Source organism: Nicotiana tomentosiformis, chromosome 3 (genome assembly GCF_000390325.3).
Source record: "Nicotiana tomentosiformis chromosome 3, ASM39032v3, whole genome shotgun sequence".
Classification (NCBI taxonomy): Eukaryota; Viridiplantae; Streptophyta; class Magnoliopsida; order Solanales; family Solanaceae; genus Nicotiana; species Nicotiana tomentosiformis.
This window is the reverse complement of record NC_090814.1, coordinates 16,250,161-16,268,495: the sequence shown is the minus strand read 5'-3', so window position 1 is coordinate 16,268,495 and position 18,335 is coordinate 16,250,161. Positions and strand designations below refer to the sequence as shown.

The 18,335-nt window shown below is 39.5% G+C and overlaps 3 protein-coding genes across 3 annotated transcripts; 1 reads left to right on the top strand and 2 right to left on the bottom strand.

Moving 5' to 3' along the window:
* Nucleotides 1-430: 430 nt before the first annotated feature.
* On the bottom strand, nucleotides 431-943 carry LOC138907414 (uncharacterized). Its single transcript, XM_070198012.1, has one exon. It carries the CDS (start codon nucleotides 941-943, stop codon nucleotides 431-433), a length of 513 nt encoding a protein of 170 aa, XP_070054113.1.
* Nucleotides 944-1,318: 375 nt separating this feature from the next.
* LOC117280320 (uncharacterized) lies at nucleotides 1,319-1,963 on the bottom strand. Its single transcript, XM_033660024.2, has one exon. The coding sequence runs from the start codon at nucleotides 1,961-1,963 to the stop codon at nucleotides 1,319-1,321; it is 645 nt and encodes a 214-aa protein (XP_033515915.2).
* A 14,582-nt stretch (nucleotides 1,964-16,545) lies between these two features.
* LOC138907413 (uncharacterized) lies at nucleotides 16,546-17,780 on the top strand. Its single transcript, XM_070198010.1, has 3 exons — nucleotides 16,546-16,809; nucleotides 16,951-17,288; nucleotides 17,480-17,780. The coding sequence occupies exons 1-3, from the start codon at nucleotides 16,546-16,548 to the stop codon at nucleotides 17,778-17,780; spliced, it is 903 nt and encodes a 300-aa protein (XP_070054111.1).
* Nucleotides 17,781-18,335: the final 555 nt, after the last annotated feature.

Sequence of the window (18,335 nt, the reverse complement as noted above, 5' to 3'; positions counted from 1 at the left end):
CCGACGTGGTTCTCGACCCCCGAACGCGATCCCGGCTTATTCCCTTGGGCCTTTACTCAGACTTCAAAGCTCCAAATCACTCGAATTTATTCCATAACATCTACATAGCTCAGAATCACTCCTAAAAGGCATAAAATACACAATTAGTGTAAAACACTAGCGATTAAAGCTTAAACTCAATTAAAGTGCAGTAAATTGGAGTGCAATAAGCGACTAAAATACGAGATTATAGCCTACCATCATTCCTGAGCAACATACAAAAGTGATATTTGGTTTTTCTATTACAAGAGAAAAAAGGGGTTGCCTATGTATCCCTCCATGCGAAGTCAGGTTGAACGTAGTTCTGTTACAGCAAAAACCTAACTCTATTTATCTTCAAACATAGTATCTCTTGATTGTGTTTGAGTTGATGGGATTCGTGTTGACTCTTCTATTTATTTTTGCCAAGATTAGAGCTCCACCCATCAGTGCTCGGTGAACTACGTAAAAGACCTTGCCAGTTTGGTGCGAACTTTCCTTTGGCTTCTTCTTGGTGGGGGAAGATTTTCTTTAAGACCAACTGCCTCAGTGCGAACTGGCGAGGCTTCACTCTCTTGTTAAATGCACTGGCCATCTTGTTCTGATACAACTGACCATGGCATACTGTATCCATTCTTTTCACGTCAATGACCATGAGGTGCTCTTGCCTGACTCGTATCCACTCTGCATCATCTAATTTTGCATCTTTAATGACCCTTAAAGATGGCATTTTGACCTCTGTAGGTATCACGACTTCAGTGTCGTATACCAACATGTACACTGTTGCCCCAGTGGATGTTCTCATGGTGCTTCGATAACCTAGTAAGGCGAAAGGTAATTTCTCGTTCCATTGTCTGTGAAAGTCCACTATCTTCCACAAGATTCTCTTGATATTCTTATTGTCTTCCTTGACTGCCCCATTCATTTGTGGTCTGTAGGAAGTGGAATTTCGGTGGACGATTCGGAATGTCTCGCAGATTTCTCTCATGAGATCTCTATTGAGGTTAGCGGCATTGTCAGTGATAATAGACTCCGGTATCCCAAATCTGCAGACGATGTTATTTCAGACAAAATCCGCCACTACCTTCTTCGTGAGGACCTTGTAAGTAGACGATTCGACCCATTTGGTGAAATAGTTTATAACTACCAAGATGAAGCAATGTCCGTTTGATGCGGTAGGCTCTATATGTCCAATCATGTCCATAGCCCAAGCGACGAATGGCCACGGTAAACCCATTATGTTTAACTCATTTGGCGGAACCCAGATGAAATCCCTGTGAATCTAACACTGGTGACACTTCTATTCATAGAGGATACTGTCGCTTTCCATAATCATCCAAAAGTATCCAGCTCTCAAGATCATCCTAGCTAATGTGAACCCATTCATGTGGGGTCTGCACATTCCTGCATGTATCTCCTCCAATAGTCTGGTTGCCTCGGCAGTGTCTACACATCTCAACAAACCTAAGTCTGGGGTCCTCTTGTACAGGACTTCCCCGTTGAGGAAAATGTGGGTTGCCAGCCTCTTAAGGGCTCGCTTTTGACAATTAGTAACATTCTCCAGGTATTCTCTGGTCACAAGGAATTTCTTGATGTCGTGATACCATGGATTACCATCTGGTTCTTCATCCACATGGAAGAAATATGCATGTTGATCCCTGATTTCTACCTCGATAGGATCAATGCAGTTCTTGTCTGGATGCTGAATCATAGATGATAGGGTTGTAAGGGTGTCAACAAACTCGTTCTGAATCCTAGGGACGTGCTTAAACTCAATCTTTGTAAACTTCTTGCATATCTCCTTCACGCAGTGTAGGTATGGAAGTATCTTGACATTCTTGGTAGACCATCCCCTTAGACTTAGTGTATCAACAGATCGGAATCCCGTATGACCAAAAGTTCTTTGACGTTCATGTCGACTCCCATTCTGATCCCAATGATGCATACTTCGTATTCAGCCATATTATTGGTACAGGGGAATCTTATCTTTGCAGATGCTGGATAGTGCTGTACAGATTCCGAAATTAAGACTGCCCCAATTCCGACTCCTTTGAAGTTCATTGCTCAATCGAAAAACATTCTCCACTCAGGGTACGATTCTGCAATATCTTCTCCAGTAAATAATACTTCTTCATCGGGAAAATACGTGGTAAGCAGCTCGTAATCCCCATCCGCTGGATTCTCTACGAGGTGGTCAGTTAAAGCTTGTCCTTTGATAGACTTTTGATTTATGTTCACAATGTTAAATTTGCCGAGAAGGATTTGCCATTTAGCTAGCTTTCTGGGAAGGCATTGGCTTCTGGAAGATGTAATTGAGCAGATCGAGTCGAGATATCAAATGAATAGTGTATGCTGACATGTAATGTCTTAGTTTATGGGCAATCCAAGTTAGAGCACAATAAATGTGTTCTATCAGAGTATACTTAGCTTCGCATGGCGTGAACTTCTTACTTAAGTAGTAGATGACCTGTCTTTTCTCCCAGTTTCGTCATGCTGCCCCAACACACAGCTGAAGGAGTTATCCAAGACTGACAAATATAGTAACAATGGCTTCCCTGGTTTAGGGTGAACTAGAACTGGTGGATTTGAGAGATATTTCTTGATTCTGTTGAAGGCTTTCTGGCACTTTTCTGTCCATTTTGTAGCAGCATCCTTTTTCAACAACTTGAAAATGGGTTCCTAGATTAACGTGAACTGGGCTATGAAGCGATTGATGTAATTCAATCTACCCAGAAAACTCATGACATCTTTCTTGCTCTTCGGTGGTGGTAATTCCTGAATGGCCTTGATTTTTGATGGGTCCAGTTCTATCCCCTTCCTGCTTATAATAAAGCTCAACAACTTTCTAGCGGGGACTCCGAACGTGCACTTTGCTAGGTTAAATTATACCTTTGTAGGATTTGAAAAATTTCCTCAAATCGTCCAAGTACTCTGAACTCTTGCGATACTTTATGATGATGTCATCCACTTACACTTCAATCTCCTTATGAATCATGTCATGAAAAGGGTCGTCATGACCCTCATGTAGCTGGCACCGACTTACTTGAGACCGAATGGCATAATTCTATCGTAGTAGACTCCCCAAGGGTTGGTGAAGGCCGTCTTCTCTATATCTTCCTCCTGCATCAATATTTGGTGGTACCCAGCGAAACAATCCACAAAAGAATGTAGTTCATGCTTCGTGCAGCTGTCGATAAGGATGTGGATATTTGGCAGAGGGAAATCATCCTTTGAACTAGCTTTGTTGAGATCTCGGTAGTCCACACATATTATGATCTTTCCGTCTTTCTTGGGTACTGGGACAATGTTTGCCAACCAGCTTGGATAGTTGGTGACCCTTACTATATTCTCTTCTATCTGTTTGGTCACTTCTTCCTTTATCCTTAGACTCAAATCAGGTTTGAATTTTCTGGGTTTCTGCTTGACTGGCGGTCTGGTAGGATAGTGGGCAGTCGATGCGAGACAATGTCAGTGCTTAATCCCGGCATATCATCATATGACAATGCGAACACATTGATGTACTGTCGGAGGATCTCTACCAGTTTTTCCTTCTGCTCGGCTTCTAGATGAATGTTGATTCTAGTTTCTTTTACATTTTCTTCACTTCCAAGATTGACCACTTCCGTTTCTTCGAGGTTAGGCCTTTTCTTGACTCTCCGGCTGCTCAATCTCCAGCAGGAGATTGTCTGGCATCATACTCTCATCATACTCCTCATAATCTAGGTTGTTACGCTCAACAATTTCGTTACATGTCATAATCGCAGAACGCGGATTTTTAGCATTTTGATTACTGAAAAGAAAAGCTAAGTATAAATGAAGCGGTAAATAAAGTTGCAATATTTGAGAAAATGATTCTTTTTATTTCATCAAAAGAGAAATGTCTTAAGCGTTCAAAAGAGGGAAATTACAAAAAGGTACAGACATGGTGTATGCCTCAATTGACGGTGTGCTTTTCAAAAGAAAACCTTCACAGTTCCATACTACCAAGACTCCCGGTGAACTAAAGATGGACTGGCGGTCCAATTCCCTAGCTCTTCCCATGGTTCGGCATCCCTGATAGTCGGTGTCTTGATGTCAGTCCCCTTCACAACATTCTTTAATCATATTCCGGAAGAGCTTTTCCATTTCGTCGATGATATCATCTTTGGTTACTAAACTCTGTCCCAAACATGCAACATTTTGTGACACAAAAACCTTTTTACCTGAGCTAACAATATGAGCTTTCCCTTTCGGAGGCTGATATCCTATGTCGGCCCTTCCTTTCTGCCCATTATGATCAATTGGCTCTGTGATTCTATCTGACCTGGCTCCCAGCCCTGTTCCTGGTCTGTATCTATATTTCATCATCTCCCTCATATCCATCTTGTATCTATATGGCGACTGCATTCCCAGGTTTTGTTCAGTCTTTTCTATTTCGGTGGACTGCATGATTTCCGCTGCATGGAAAGCAACTCCGTCTAGCCCTTCAATGAACGGAACAACATACTCCAGATAAGCAGAGTGACCCCACTCTCCATGAACCACGATCTCCTCACATCCCCATTCAAATTTCATGCATTGGTGTAAAGTGGATAGGACCACCCCTGCCATATATATCTAGGGCCTTCCCCGTAGCAAGTTGTAGGAAGATGAGATGAAAACAATATCGGAAATTCGACCGGCCCGATGTGCAAGGCCAAATAAATTTCTCCAATAATATCCTATTACGAACCATCAAAGTCTCTCACCCTCATGTGGTTTTCCTTGAATTCCCTCAAATTAATTCCTAATTCCCGTAGGGTGGAGAGCGGAAAAATATTGAATCCTGACCCTCCATCGACCAGTACCTGTGACACCACTTTGTCCCCACATTTGATAGTGATATGAAGAGCCTTGTTTTGACTTGCACCTTCGATAAGAAGTTCGTCTCTTCTGAAAGTGATCATGTTTGCTTCGACCATTTTCCTAATTGTCGCGGCCAGTGCCTCACTAATGGTGTTAATTGGTACACTTACCCTACTTAGTACTTTCAATAGGGGATCCTTATGAATATTAGAACTCATTAGTAGATCCATGATTGATATTTGTGCTGAATTTTTCTTCAGCTCCTCCTCCACAAAATACTCTTGTTTTGACATTCTTCCAAAACTCGGTGACTTCTGGGTCTGTTATGTTCCTTCATTGAATTTGCTTTCTTCCCTCGGTTGATATCTTTAGGAGCGTAGCATCTCCCAGACCTAGTCATACCATGGGCTACGGCAGAATCTGTCATTTTGGCCTTTCCCTTTTGCTAGTACGTCCATGGGACGGTTTTATACTCCCGACTTTCTTTGTCTCATGTAGCGACGACAGGTTGTCGCTGATAGGTCTAAACAGTCACTGAAGGCCGCACTTGTACTGTAATCATTGGATCCCTTTGAGATGGGATCCTGGCAGCTTCTGCATTTCCTATAGTTACAATTGTTCCATTTAGGTCATACTCTTTGTCCAATGTGATCATGTAAAATCACTGGTTTTGGTGATTTGGCAGCGGATTGCGATTCATATTGGGCTGCACCGGAGGGCATTGGATGGCTCCTCTCTTGATCTACATTTCAATCTCAGTTTTCATCTTAAAACAATCTTCATTATCACGCCCAGGTACGTTGAAGTTGTACACGTACCTTTTAGTTGTATCAAAATACTTGGAGGGGTATTCAGGAACCCTTCTTTCAATTAGATGTATTAATCCTACTCTTCTCAATCTCTTGAACAATTGGGCCAGAGGCTCAGCAATCAGGGTATAATTTCTTGGCCCCCTTCTTCAAAGGTGGGAGGAGGGCGTGGTGCCTAAGCAGGCCGGTTTTGGTGAGTAGTTGTTTTGATATGAGTATATGGTGGTTGTGGGTTTTGGTTGTTGTTAGCTCGAGAAGGGTTGTATTTTGGTTGAGGGTGGTAATATCGCTGGGTGTTATAGACTGGAGCGTAAGTGGGTGGTGGTGAATGATTGTTTGAGGAATAGAAAGTGCTTCCGTGATGTGAGTTGGGTTGATAGTAAGGGACGACTGCTGATACCTCCTATTTCTTCTTCTTTCCGCTACTGATTGACCCTAATTGGATGTCCTTGCTGGACACTTGCAGTGCTGCCATGGATTACACATTACCAGATTTTATACCCTATTCTAAGAAATTTTCCATCTTGACCAACTCAGGGAATTTCTGTCCCATCATTCCCATCATCTTTTCGAAGTATATCCCTTCCTGGGCTTTGATGAAATACTTGGTTAATTCACTGTTGTCCAGCGAAGGTTGTGCCCTAGCAGCCTCTGACCTCCACAGACGTGAATATTCTTGGAATGACTGGGATGGTTTTGTCTGCAGGTTCACCAGTGCGAACCGATCGGGAGTGATCTTTGGGTTGAATTGAAAGAGATTCACGAAGTCCTCCACCATATCTTTCCAAGTTCTCCAATTTCGCGAATCTTGTCGAGTATATCAGGTGGGTGCTTCTCCCGTCAAACTTCTTATAACACTACAAGAAATCAGGTTTATTGTGGTGACTCAAAAACTTGCCACAATATTGACATGTTTAGTAGCGACTGTTTTATCCGCCACTTAATCAGTTTATATTCATAGAGAAAAAAGTAAATGAAAAGGTCAACTACTAAAAATTATTTATTGTACATACCTTGATAGTGACTAAAATGTTTCTATTGAAAGGTAAATACCCAGAAAGAATAGAATTTCTTATGCTCGCGATCTTTTAAGATGATGTTCGAATTTCTCAAATCAATTTTAAATTTTCAAAATGAAGCATTGCTTTCATTTTTATTTTTTTCCGATTTCAGGGACAACATCTGTTATGATGGGAATGTTTGGCAAGGAGTTTGAAGATATTGGCGATTCCTTTGTTTTCATGTGTAAATACCATGACATGTATGAAGTGTTTTCGTTGTATTATAAAATTTAAGTAATGAAAAGTTCTTATACTACTCTTCTTGAGAAATGTATTTGGTATTATCTTTGTATTGGTAATGGATTATTGTTATATATTAGATAATTAACAGTAAAATATATTTTGTATTAATCTTTTTAAACAAAAAGTTGGTATTAGTGGCGACTTTAGGGCAGCGAGCTAAAGTCCCTACTAAAATCCATATTTGTGTATGGATTTTAAACGGCGACTTACTTGAAATCCATATTTGTGTATTAGTTTTTGTCGCTTCTTTGTTTACTTTTAGTAGCAGATTTGGTCGCCACAAATAGTATTTATTGCATCGACCATTATGAGTCGTCATAAGAAACATTTAGTAACGGTAGTACTAGCAGCAACCCTAAGGTTGCTGCTAAAAACAATTAGTAGCGATAATCTGGTCTTTTGTAGCGACTTTAGGCGACACCAAAAGTCTGATTTCTTGTAGTGTAAAGAGCTTCATCCTTAGCTTCTCATTCCTCCCCACACTGACTAACTTGTCACAATATGCCCTCAAATGTGCGTGGGGATCACCCGTCCCATCGAAGATATCGAACTTTGGGGGTTTATACCATGCTGGCATATCCACATCCGGATGAATACACAGATCCTCGTAGTCCAAACTTTCACTTCCTCGGGCAACTTGGAAGCTCTTCATATGCTTCCTCAAGATCTGCAACTGCTCATATACTGACTCTTCTTCCTTGGCTTCTCTTTCCATCTCGATGTATAGGTCAATCTCATAAGGCACCCTGACCGTAACAGGTGTTGTAAAGATAGGTTAAAAAATGGCATATACGAAAGGAACATACCGCTCATGGGCAGCTGTATGTGCCACAGGTAAGTGTTGGTTAGTGGTAAAAGTAACTCTATCACGAGGAGGGGTATGAGTTGCATTGGTAGTAATAGGCGGGTTTTGTGGTGTCTGAATGTACTGTGGTACGTAGGGAGTGTGGATAGGGGGATTTGGTGGGTTCGCAGAGGTCACTGGAGGTATGACTTGAGTGGTAGGAGCTGAAGTTGGGTTGTTGTTGTTTTGGCGTGTTGGGGAAGGAAAGTTGTTAGGGAGTGAATCCAAAGAAGGGAATCGAGGTGGTTGAAGAAGTGTTGTCACGGCTAGGTACCCTAGTTTCCTGATATGTTGTACTTCCTCCCTTCGAGATTCCATTTCCTGGGCCATCCTGGCCACGTGTTCATCATTTCTGGTGTCGTCTTTTTCCCACATTTGCCCCGGGCTGTCGGCTATGACCAGAGCATGATCCGCCAGTTTTAGTCGGTACAAACCAACTTTCTTTTCTTTATGGGAGGTAATAATAAAGCAAAATAAAAATAATAAGAAAGAAAAGAAAAAGGAACAAGAGTCAATTTCTTCATTTATACAAGTAGAAAATCACACAGAGCAATTAGTTCATGCATTAAGGATAACGCATTTCCTATGATTCGCGAGGACCTCTCATTGTCAGAGGTAGGCCTAAATCGCAGATATTGACAAACATTTAGACTTGACACATTTAGATCCGAAATAATTTATTTACATCACTATTTCATGGAACTGCATGGGCTTGGACAAACCCTTTTGGAAAGTAAAGAGAGAACTGGGGAGAAAGGTACAAAGTGGAAATGAAAAGGAAATCAACCAACTCTAATAACCATCATCTAAGTCATTTCCCATATCATCTTCTTCTTCTGGCTCCTCTTCCGGATCCTCTTCTAGGTCTTTCTCAAATTCCTCGTCGTCATCGTTGAACTCTGACTCCTCCTCCGGATCTTCTTCTGGCTCTGTGCTAGACTCTATTTGGATGCACACCATTACCCACTCGTCGTCTTCAGTAGGTGGCAACATGTGATCAATGGATCTTGGGAGCACCTGACAAGGTAATGTGGCGGGATCTCATGGGAAATCTGCAAAGCAACCACTGCATCCTCTAATCAGGATATACCCTCTCTTCTTGGATGGGCCAACTCTTCTTCCTCGTTTATCCAGACATAATACTCAGAAGTACACCACGAGTTTTGACCAATAGGCATTGTGACCAGGTTGTTCCACTCTTCTTGGAGCTTTCTTATCCTGGGGATTGGAATCTGCCTGTTGTACTCATCCTTGTATAGTGTTGTCCTTGTCCACATAGGCATATCTTAGATCATCCCGAACGGTCTGAGGACCCACAGGGGTGAATATGGTTGAATACCTTCAAGTCCGATCAGCTCAATGAAGTATTTCTGAGTGGTCCTCAAGATTTCTCTTCCACCTAACCAGGATAGCTTCCAGTTGATCCATTCCCCACACAGGTTGGTCAGGATTTCCCTCCATTCTTCTTGCCTATGTGGGGATACCCAATGTCTCATTATTTCGTTGTGGTTGCGGATCATGTTATTGATGCCCACGAAGTAGTCGATGGTGGCCTCTCACTGGAAGAAATGTTTAGTAGCCCAGATTTGAAGGAGCAAGTTACAAACTTTAAAGAAATCATGCCCTCGTACATATGCGGACTAATCCCTTAGCATCTCAGCTAACAACATCGACACCAAATAGCTTGAAGATTGCCATGAAAGGTCGCCAGAACCACAAGTAATAGGTTGATGTTGATCCGAACCCTTCTCCGCGGGAAGACTAATAGCCCCAACATTGCCATTGAGAAGGTGATAGGCCTGAGACTCTCCCACATCGCTTGGTCATATTAAAACTCTCCTGAATACCACTCGTAGCTTTCACGGTGCCCAAATCTATCGAACAGTTGGTCGAGGCTCACCCATTCATCCTCGATACTTCTGAGACTCTTACTATTGGCCAGGCCTAAGGGATCCATGAACCGGTAACCGGGCATAGTAACTGGTAATATTGGCTTCCTTCCGTTAAACGACATCTCCATGTAACTTGTGACTTCTTCCAATGTCGGTACTAACTCACAATTGGCAAATTTGAACACCACCTTAGCCGGATCCCAAAATTCTATCAACAAGCGAGTGAGCACCCTATCTGCTCGTATGTTCAGTAATGAGGTTAGTGCCCCCAGGTGCGTCCGAACCACATCTCCGTGTTTCCGACGAATATTCTTCCACCGCTGTTTCAATTTATGTGGAGCTCTCATTACCATGCTAATCTCAGGGATGTTTTGGTTGATTTCCATTTTTGTGAGGTGGGTAACATAAAGATGTTCGGTAAGTATTTGCTTCGGATCTTTAAATGTCTTGTCAGGTTTGTTTATTTTTCCACAGAAGTCATGTCATTGGGTGCATGACCCGTTGACTTTAAGGTGGATTTCCTAATCGTGCGTCGGCGCCAAGGACTGACTCACCTAAGGTTTATGCAGTATGACCTATTTTACTTGAGTAGAGTGTTTCCTACTTTTGAGTTGGACTAAAGGCTGCGAGAAGTTATGCCAGTTGACCTGACAAAGCCATTCTTTGAAACTAGAGAGTTTTGAAAAGAAGGTTCAGACGGGTGTAAAAGACAACCCTCGCGTGCCATCGTGTGTGATAGTGTACGGCTAAGACTCGATAGGAAGAAATATGATGACAGTGTATATAAAGCAGTAACAGACAAGAGTGTAGCAGCAATAAGCATGATAATAAGTATAAAGGGCAAATAAAGCAGGTAAGTACGTAATTAAAATTTTATCTACAATTAAAGAAATGTTTAAACAAATCTAGATGCCAAATTAGTCTAAGTCTGCTAAGGTCAGAATCTAAGTGTGAATCCCCAGTAGAGTCACCATGTTGTTGCACCCTATTTTGCACTAGTCAAAATAAGATTCAACTTGTGGTTTCTCTACTGTTGATAAAAGACAATCGCCACCTGATATTTAAAGGTATAATAGGGTACCTATTTAATTACTAAGTCATGTTCATATAGTCTACTAACCGGTAAGATTATAGGTAAGGGTTCTTGTTCTTCTAAGGTGAAGGTGTTAGGCACACCTTGAAATCTACATGAGGTAGATCCATAGGACTTAGACTAGGTTTGGGATCAATCATTTATACTAGGCCTTAACCAGGATTTTAAAGACATGGATTACTCTATATTAGGACATAATTCTTACAAAAGGTTGGTGTAATTTAAAAGGGGGTATGAATTATAGAGAAAATAGTGTTAGTGTATACATATATACTTGAAAAGCCTTTGAAAAGAGATATAAGGATGTTTATAATTAAGAAAAGTATGTGAAAAGGAACTAACTTGTTTTTAAAGCATGGAAATGTGTATTACCCTAACGAGATGGGACAAGCCTAAGATATACCTTGATTTGAGGATTTGAAGAAAGACTATTTTTGTTGAAAATCCTTTAGTGCGATAATGCTTCATTTTTTGTGAAATTCTGATTTATCTCTTTGAAGATAAAGCTTGTGATTCAGATCTGATTTCCTTTTGAAAATGGGGCTGATGTTTTCTACTAAGTGTTGGGGCTTCAAATCTTTTAAGAGAAAGGAAGGTGAGTGAAAACACAGTAATGATATAAGCAAATTATAATTAGCGAAATAGGGATTAGTTACTAACTAATTCCTTTTTTTAAAAATCCAATGTTGTTTAAGGGTTGCCTATGTTTTATATGACTTAAGGTGTAAAGTAAAGCATGTAATCCAATATATAAGTGTTAAATACATGACAACGAAGATGAAACAAAGCAACAAGGTAGTAGATTAAAGGTAACGAAGCAGTAAACTAAATTATCGAAGCACTAAACAGTAGTAAAGGAATTTAGAGGGAAAGGATTGGACTTTGGAAATTGGGCCTCAAGAAGGTAGGCCCAGCAGTAAAGGGACATCAACAACTAACTTCAGACTTCCAAAAATGCAGCAATACTAGGCTTGGGCTTGAGTTACTTAAGAACTCATCATGCCCAAATAAAGGTACATGTCTAAAAAAGAGAAAGTCATTAGATACCTATTCTATATGTTAAATCATGCACCAGATATAAAAAGAAAAAATCGAAGCAAAAATATAAAAAAAACTATCAATACTATAATGCTATGAGAAAACTTATACTAATGTGGTAGTTATAGATGGAAAATAATTTACATTGAAAATCTTTTGTTGTCATTAAACACTAAACCCCTAAAGAACCAAAAGTGTCAATGAATTAAGAGCTAAGGAGGGAGTTCTACTCAAGGTTGATGCCCCATTTAAATCCTCCAACACTTCAAAATTCCCAAGGGACTCAAGGCCCAAGGCAATGCTTGTGCCGGGGAGAGCAGCCCAACCTAGAGTTAAAATCCACTACCAAATACCCCTAACCACTAACGACTTATTTTTCCTATGGGTTTAAGTTTCAATGAGGCCTCAATGTAAACTAAATATTATAATGTCCCATACCACAAAAGTATACTTTTCTCCTAACATAATTACATAAAGACACACAAATAATCCTTATGACTACATTTCTAATACCAAATGAGCAATACCCACATCAAGTAAATCTGAAGGTCAGACTTCGAGCACATATAAGAGAGAAACATAAACATCATCGTATACTGTTAAATGTCTAACACTGGGGAAATACATTCAAAGGAAAGAATACATAATTCAGGTGTGCAGCAACCAAGAAAATATAGATATTCCTACCCTGATAGACTAATTATAGATTGATTAGCTTATGTCTTGTCACTAACACATGCATGTGTTAATAACACTACTTGGAACATTTTAAAAGGGAATTAGTAAAGGTTCAGATAAACAGTTACAACTAACCACTTTTACAGAAGTTATCAGAAACATGATCAACACTCTCAATATGACTACAGGTTCACAGATTTGAACATGGAATTCCTAAGGTGCTCAACAGGATCGCATTCATAATAGTATTAACCTTAAATAAACTATTATATTCATGTAGTATCAATAAAGAACTTCTCATAAGATTTAAAAATCTGATTCAGTTTAGGTTGATAATAAGGAGAGGACTGAGTACTATTTTAAAACAAATGCATTGAATCATGAAGCCAAAAGAGGGAAACATATAACGTTAATTATGCACAGATACTTTAATGATTTTATAAGGCATGGTAAGCTTTACAAAGTCAGCAATGCCATGAGGAGGTTAAAGACAAAGAAAGTGTTATTCCAAAATAAGTTCAACTCAGACATACAGACTGAGATTTTATATCTAAACATGAGACGACTATGTTCAAAATACATCAGTTACTATTCAACTATAACAAACAAAAACCATGACCTATTGTTATGAAAAGGGGTAACTTAACCTTAACAGATTATGTACAGAAGGATTATTGGTATTCCTAAGAGTTCAGGTTAGTAAAACTATCTCATATATGTGCAGCCAATCAATCAGACATGAACATAATAAAGAAGACTCAGAGAGCTATTCTTAGAATTAACAAACACATATATAAAGGAATAGAGCTTTTAAAACAGTTGCATTTCTCAGACTTCAGTTAAATGGTGAAGGGTGTAAACTATGAACTCTCAAATTTTGTCCTAATGAGGATTAGCAGACAGTGATCTCGACTATAAGACAATAGGATTCAGGAAAATAGTGTATAGAGATGAAGATCATAATAAAGATCATAATAGATTAACTATTAACAGAAACCCTGAAGTTTGAACAAGCATGGGAGTCATTAGAGCACATTAAGAAAGTTTAATCATATTAGCTATTTGAAATTCACTAAGGCTCATAAAGGAAACAAAATCATATAGACTGTTTAAGTTAAAAATGCAAGTCATTAAGTTCATGTAACAGTTTAATCAATACCAATTAAAGAGATTCAGAAAAAACATGATGCGTGACCACAAATCAACAACACTTTAATATGAACTGGGATAACCCTTTATATGCTAATGACAAACATTATAAGCTAATACAGTTAATAGAAAAATAATAACATATACATAGCATTCAAGTAAAATAATTAGAAGAAAAGAGGGTGAAGGTGCACTGACCTTTCTTAGGGCAGCAGACCAAATAGGACTCATTTATCCATTAGGATCCAAGAACTCAGAGATTTAAACCAAATGACACCCCAGAGCAAAATCAGAATTTGAGTAAGAGCTTAGTCGACGAGATTCTACAATTACTATATTGATTTTTGCTTTTGCTAAGTGTTCTTGGTGTATTCTTTTCAGTGTTAGGTGGTTGTGTAGATGATGATAGGTGAGAAAAATAAAGGCCCTATTTATAGTGCCATTAAGGCTCTAGGGCTTCAACGAATTCAAAATCATGAGTGAAAAGTGACGAAAGATTGATGATGATAGCAAAATCGAGTGAAAAATCTTTGAGACAGAGGGGGAAAATGATGAATAAATTTACCTGAGTAAAGAAGGTTGACCGTTGAAGGCAAAACCCATAGGTCAAAGCTTCAATGTCTAGAGGTCATTGCATTTGAACTATGGACTTCGAATAATCATGATGAGGCTCTAAAATGTGCTCATGCATGCTCCGATTTAACAGAACATGAAGGAAATCTGGAGATTTGAAGTTGCATCTTTGAGTCTAGGGTTTCACATTAGGGGTTTCGAATTTAATCAACGAAAATGGAAACTGAAATCAACTAGCCTCATAACCTAGGGACAAACCAGACAAATCTGTAAGTTGTATTTGAAAGAACAAAGGAGAAATCATGCCAGCGATGTTTTGAGCTTAGGGTTCTAGAATTGGGTTTTGAATTTTGAGTGCTGAGATGGGAAATAGCCGGCTGGATTCATGGATAGAGAGACAAAAGAGATGATTCTAGGTGATTTTGAGTGACCTTGCACAAATTTGTGCAAGGTTTTGGAGATTGATGGCTGGTGGACATGAGAGAAAAAGAGAGAGGAAAAGGGAAAGAGAAGCGGCCAGGTCTTTGAGTGAATGGTTAGGCTTTGGGGGGAATTGGGGTTAGTCTCGTAGGTTAATGTTGAGATATAGATCTGGGCTGTTTGATCATTCGATCAACGAGCGTGATAATTTGGTTAATTAGGATTTTTAAGGGGGATTTTTGGTGTCCGTTAGATTATAAGATTTTGGACAGTGGGGATGAGATCTCTGGGGCGGGTGTTTAAAATCAAAATAAATCTGGAGATAAAATGTGAGTCGTTGATCTGAAAAATAGACGGCTTAGATTCACTGTGTTTCTTGTGTGAGTATTATAGAGAGGTGACGTGGTGCTAGCTCATTGGCTCAAAGAGAGTGGCCTAGATTGCCACATTTGAACAGAGATGGGATATTTGGACTAGGTATATTTCGGACTGGGCTTGCACGTTTGGGCCAACAATAATTTAAAAGATGGCCACTTTGCATTTAATTGCGAATTGCAATTATTTAAATTATTTATTTGTAAAATTACTTTGTTTTCTAAATTGTAACACTGATTTCAAATTTTTAACATAGTAATCTAATTAACTAGAAATTAAAGACTAATTCATTAAATTAACTATAGAACCCATGAAATGTATATATAAAAGTTATTTTAATATTCTTAAAAATAGTAAATATATTTGTGATTAGATAATATTAATACTACGTGATTAATTCTAATACTTAATTAATCTTTAAAAATATATTTTATTATTAGAGAACACTTTAAAATTATTTATTGTAAATTATTAAGTATAAATAAATTAATTTAAAAAGGGAGGGTCAAAATTGGCTGTCAAAAGCTACTGAAGTAGCTCTCAGAGCTGATGAGATGGTTGATGGGAATGGAGGACGGAGATTCAACCCGAACCGACCTCTTGTTGAAGACGAATTTGAAAATAATATGCCAAGGCCTGGACGATCACTGGGAGACTACGCCAGGCCAGTCTACAACCAAGGAGTATCTAGTATGCGACCCCCTCCAATTGCAACCAATAATTTTGAGATCAAGCAAGGGCTACTTCAGACCATTCAAAATAATTGTGTCTTCCATGGAAAACCCAATGAAGATCGAAATACTCATTTGATAGATTTTGATGAGATTATGAATACCTTCCAGCACAACGGAGTATCGAATGATGCTATCTACTAAAGGACATTTCCCTTTTCACTGAGGGAAGATGCTAAGCACTGGTTGCGGAGTTTGCCGACTAGGTCAATTCAAACTTGGGAGGACATGACAAAGAAGTTCCTTGAAAAATATTTTTCGGCTGCAAAAACAGGGAAAATTCGAAAAGATATACACAACTTCGAACAGAAAGAGACCGAAACAGTGTTTGAAACATGGGAAAGATTTAAGAATATTGTGAGAAGATATCAGCATCATGGAGTAGACTTATGGATGCAACTCCAAGATTTCTGGGATGGTCTGACACCCTCTGGTAGGAGGACGCTAAACAACACAATTGGAGGTCCTCTTATGAAGAAAACTACTGAGGAGATTGTTGCAATTCTGAATGAATTATCTGAAGATACAAATCAATGGCATGCAGATGATAACCATAGAAGAAAATCAGCTGGGGTGCATCAGGTAGACTCTAATACATTAGTGCAAGCCCAGCTAAACATCATGGCCAGAGAGATAACAAAGTTAACATTGGCCAAGGTACAAGTGAGCCATAAGCAGCATGTGACATTTTTGAAATGGGACACCCTACACACGAGTGTCAAGCTTCAGCTGAAGTAGTAAATGCTGTGGGGAGCTTTGACAGAGGCAACTACCAAAGTGACAATAATTTTAACTCCATGGGGCATAGGCACCCAGGTTTTTCTTGGAGTTCACCAGGTGGTAATGCAAATACATGGCAGCAAAATAACTCCAGACCCCAGGGGCAGGAAGCTACATGTTTTCAAAATCAACAGTGGCAGCAATATCATCCTCCACAGTCTAATCAGTCTAGCACGGAAGATCTGATAAAGACCTTTATTATTAAGACAGATGCGAGGCTTGATACCCATGGTGCAACTATCAGAGAACTAGGCATGGCCTTTCGAAACTTGGAAAGACAGGTGGGGAAACTAGCAAATCTTGTGTTTGAGAGAGTTATATGAACTCTCTCTGCTGATACTGAAAGAAATCTGAAAGAGACAATAAATGCAGTGTCTTTGAAGAGTGGGCATGTATTGGAGGATCCCTGGGTAAAATAAAAGGATGAGCTGATTGAAAGACATATAGAGATTGTGGAGGAGCAGAAAAATGACAACATTCAAGAAGTTGCAGGGATGGTGGATGATGGTCTAAAGAAGAAGGGGGAGACTAGAGCTCAGAAGAAGAAGAAAGATGAGAATGCAATAAATGAGGAGACTGAAGAAAGTAAATCTATGCATGCTCTACCTTTCCCGCAGAAGCAGGGAAGAGAGAAGTGGGACAAACAATTCGGGCGCTTTCTACAAGTGCTCAAGAAGGTGCATGTGAATATACTTTTCACAGAGGTGCTATCACAGATGCCAGCTTATGCTAAATATTTGAAGGAGATATTGTCCAAAAAGTGAAAAGTGGAAGAGACATCCGTTGTCAAGATTACAGAGCATTGTAGAGCCATTCTGCAAAATAAGCCCCCTCAAAAGTGTAGAGATCTAGGGAGTTTTACTATGCCTTGCTCTTTAGGAAATACTAATTTGAAAAATCTTTGTGTGATTCGGGTGCTTCTATTAATCTTATACCTTTATCTATTTTCAGAAAATTAGAGGGAGAGATTGGAGAAATCAGGTCGACACATGTGTCCTTGCAGCTGGCGGATCAGACCACGATCATACTTGAAGTAATAGTGGAAGATATGCTAGTTTGGGTGGACAAATTTGTGTTCCCTGTGGACTTCATTGTGATGAACATGGAGGAGAATAGGGAGGCCCCTCTGATTTTAGGAAGACCCTTATTAGCTACTGGTAGAGCAATTCTGGACATTCAAGAAAGGCAGCTCATGCTCAGAGTGAGGGAGGAAAGGGTGATCTTCAAGATGGAAAGAGCAAGGGGGGCCTAAAGGAGCAACTTGATAAAGGGACTCTTCAAGATGGAGAGAGTAAAATTGATAAGTGTGGGGTGTACCAAAGAAGGCTGAAAAGAAGCTTTCAGCATGAATGTGTGCACTGGGTCAGCCATGCAAAGGAGATTTCGACTTTGATTCAGAGCCCGACTAGATGAATCAGGGGAGTTTCCTTTACCTCTTGCTTTTTATTTGTATATAATGGGGACATGCCATAATTTAAAGTGTGGTGTAGGAGATGTAAATATGTAAATGTGTGTTTGTTTTCGTTTCTTTTGATTGATTTTTTTTTGTCTTTTCCCGACGATGGATTTTCTCGACCGTTTTCTTGAGAGATCAAAGTCAAATAAAAAATATTTTGTTTTTCCTAGATAGTGTAACAATTCTTTCTCTGTTTTTCTTTGGGTCGTGGTTCTTTTTTAAGGGTTTTGCTTGAATTGGGTGTAGTTAGTTTTTCTTTTGTTAGGAATAGGGAAGTCTTGTGTTGTAGTGTTAAATGGAGATAGTTGTTCTTGACTTTGTTGTGCCTTAAGAGTTATGAGTGTCTTAGTT

Excerpts from the sequence above, each read along its gene's own strand:
- LOC138907414 (XM_070198012.1), bottom strand. The coding sequence starts at position 943 with ATGAATGGGGCAGTCAAGGAAGACAATAAGAATATCAAGAGAATCTTG.
- LOC117280320 (XM_033660024.2), bottom strand. The coding sequence starts at position 1,963 with ATGCATCATTGGGATCAGAATGGGAGTCGACATGAACGTCAAAGAACT.
- LOC138907413 (XM_070198010.1), top strand. The coding sequence starts at position 16,546 with ATGGGGCATAGGCACCCAGGTTTTTCTTGGAGTTCACCAGGTGGTAAT. Across the intron at positions 16,810-16,950 it reads TTCGAAACTTGGAAAGACAG|GATGAGCTGATTGAAAGACA; the intron begins GTGGGGAAACTA and ends GTAAAATAAAAG. Across the intron at positions 17,289-17,479 it reads AAGGAGATATTGTCCAAAAA|AAAATTAGAGGGAGAGATTG; the intron begins GTGAAAAGTGGA and ends ATCTATTTTCAG.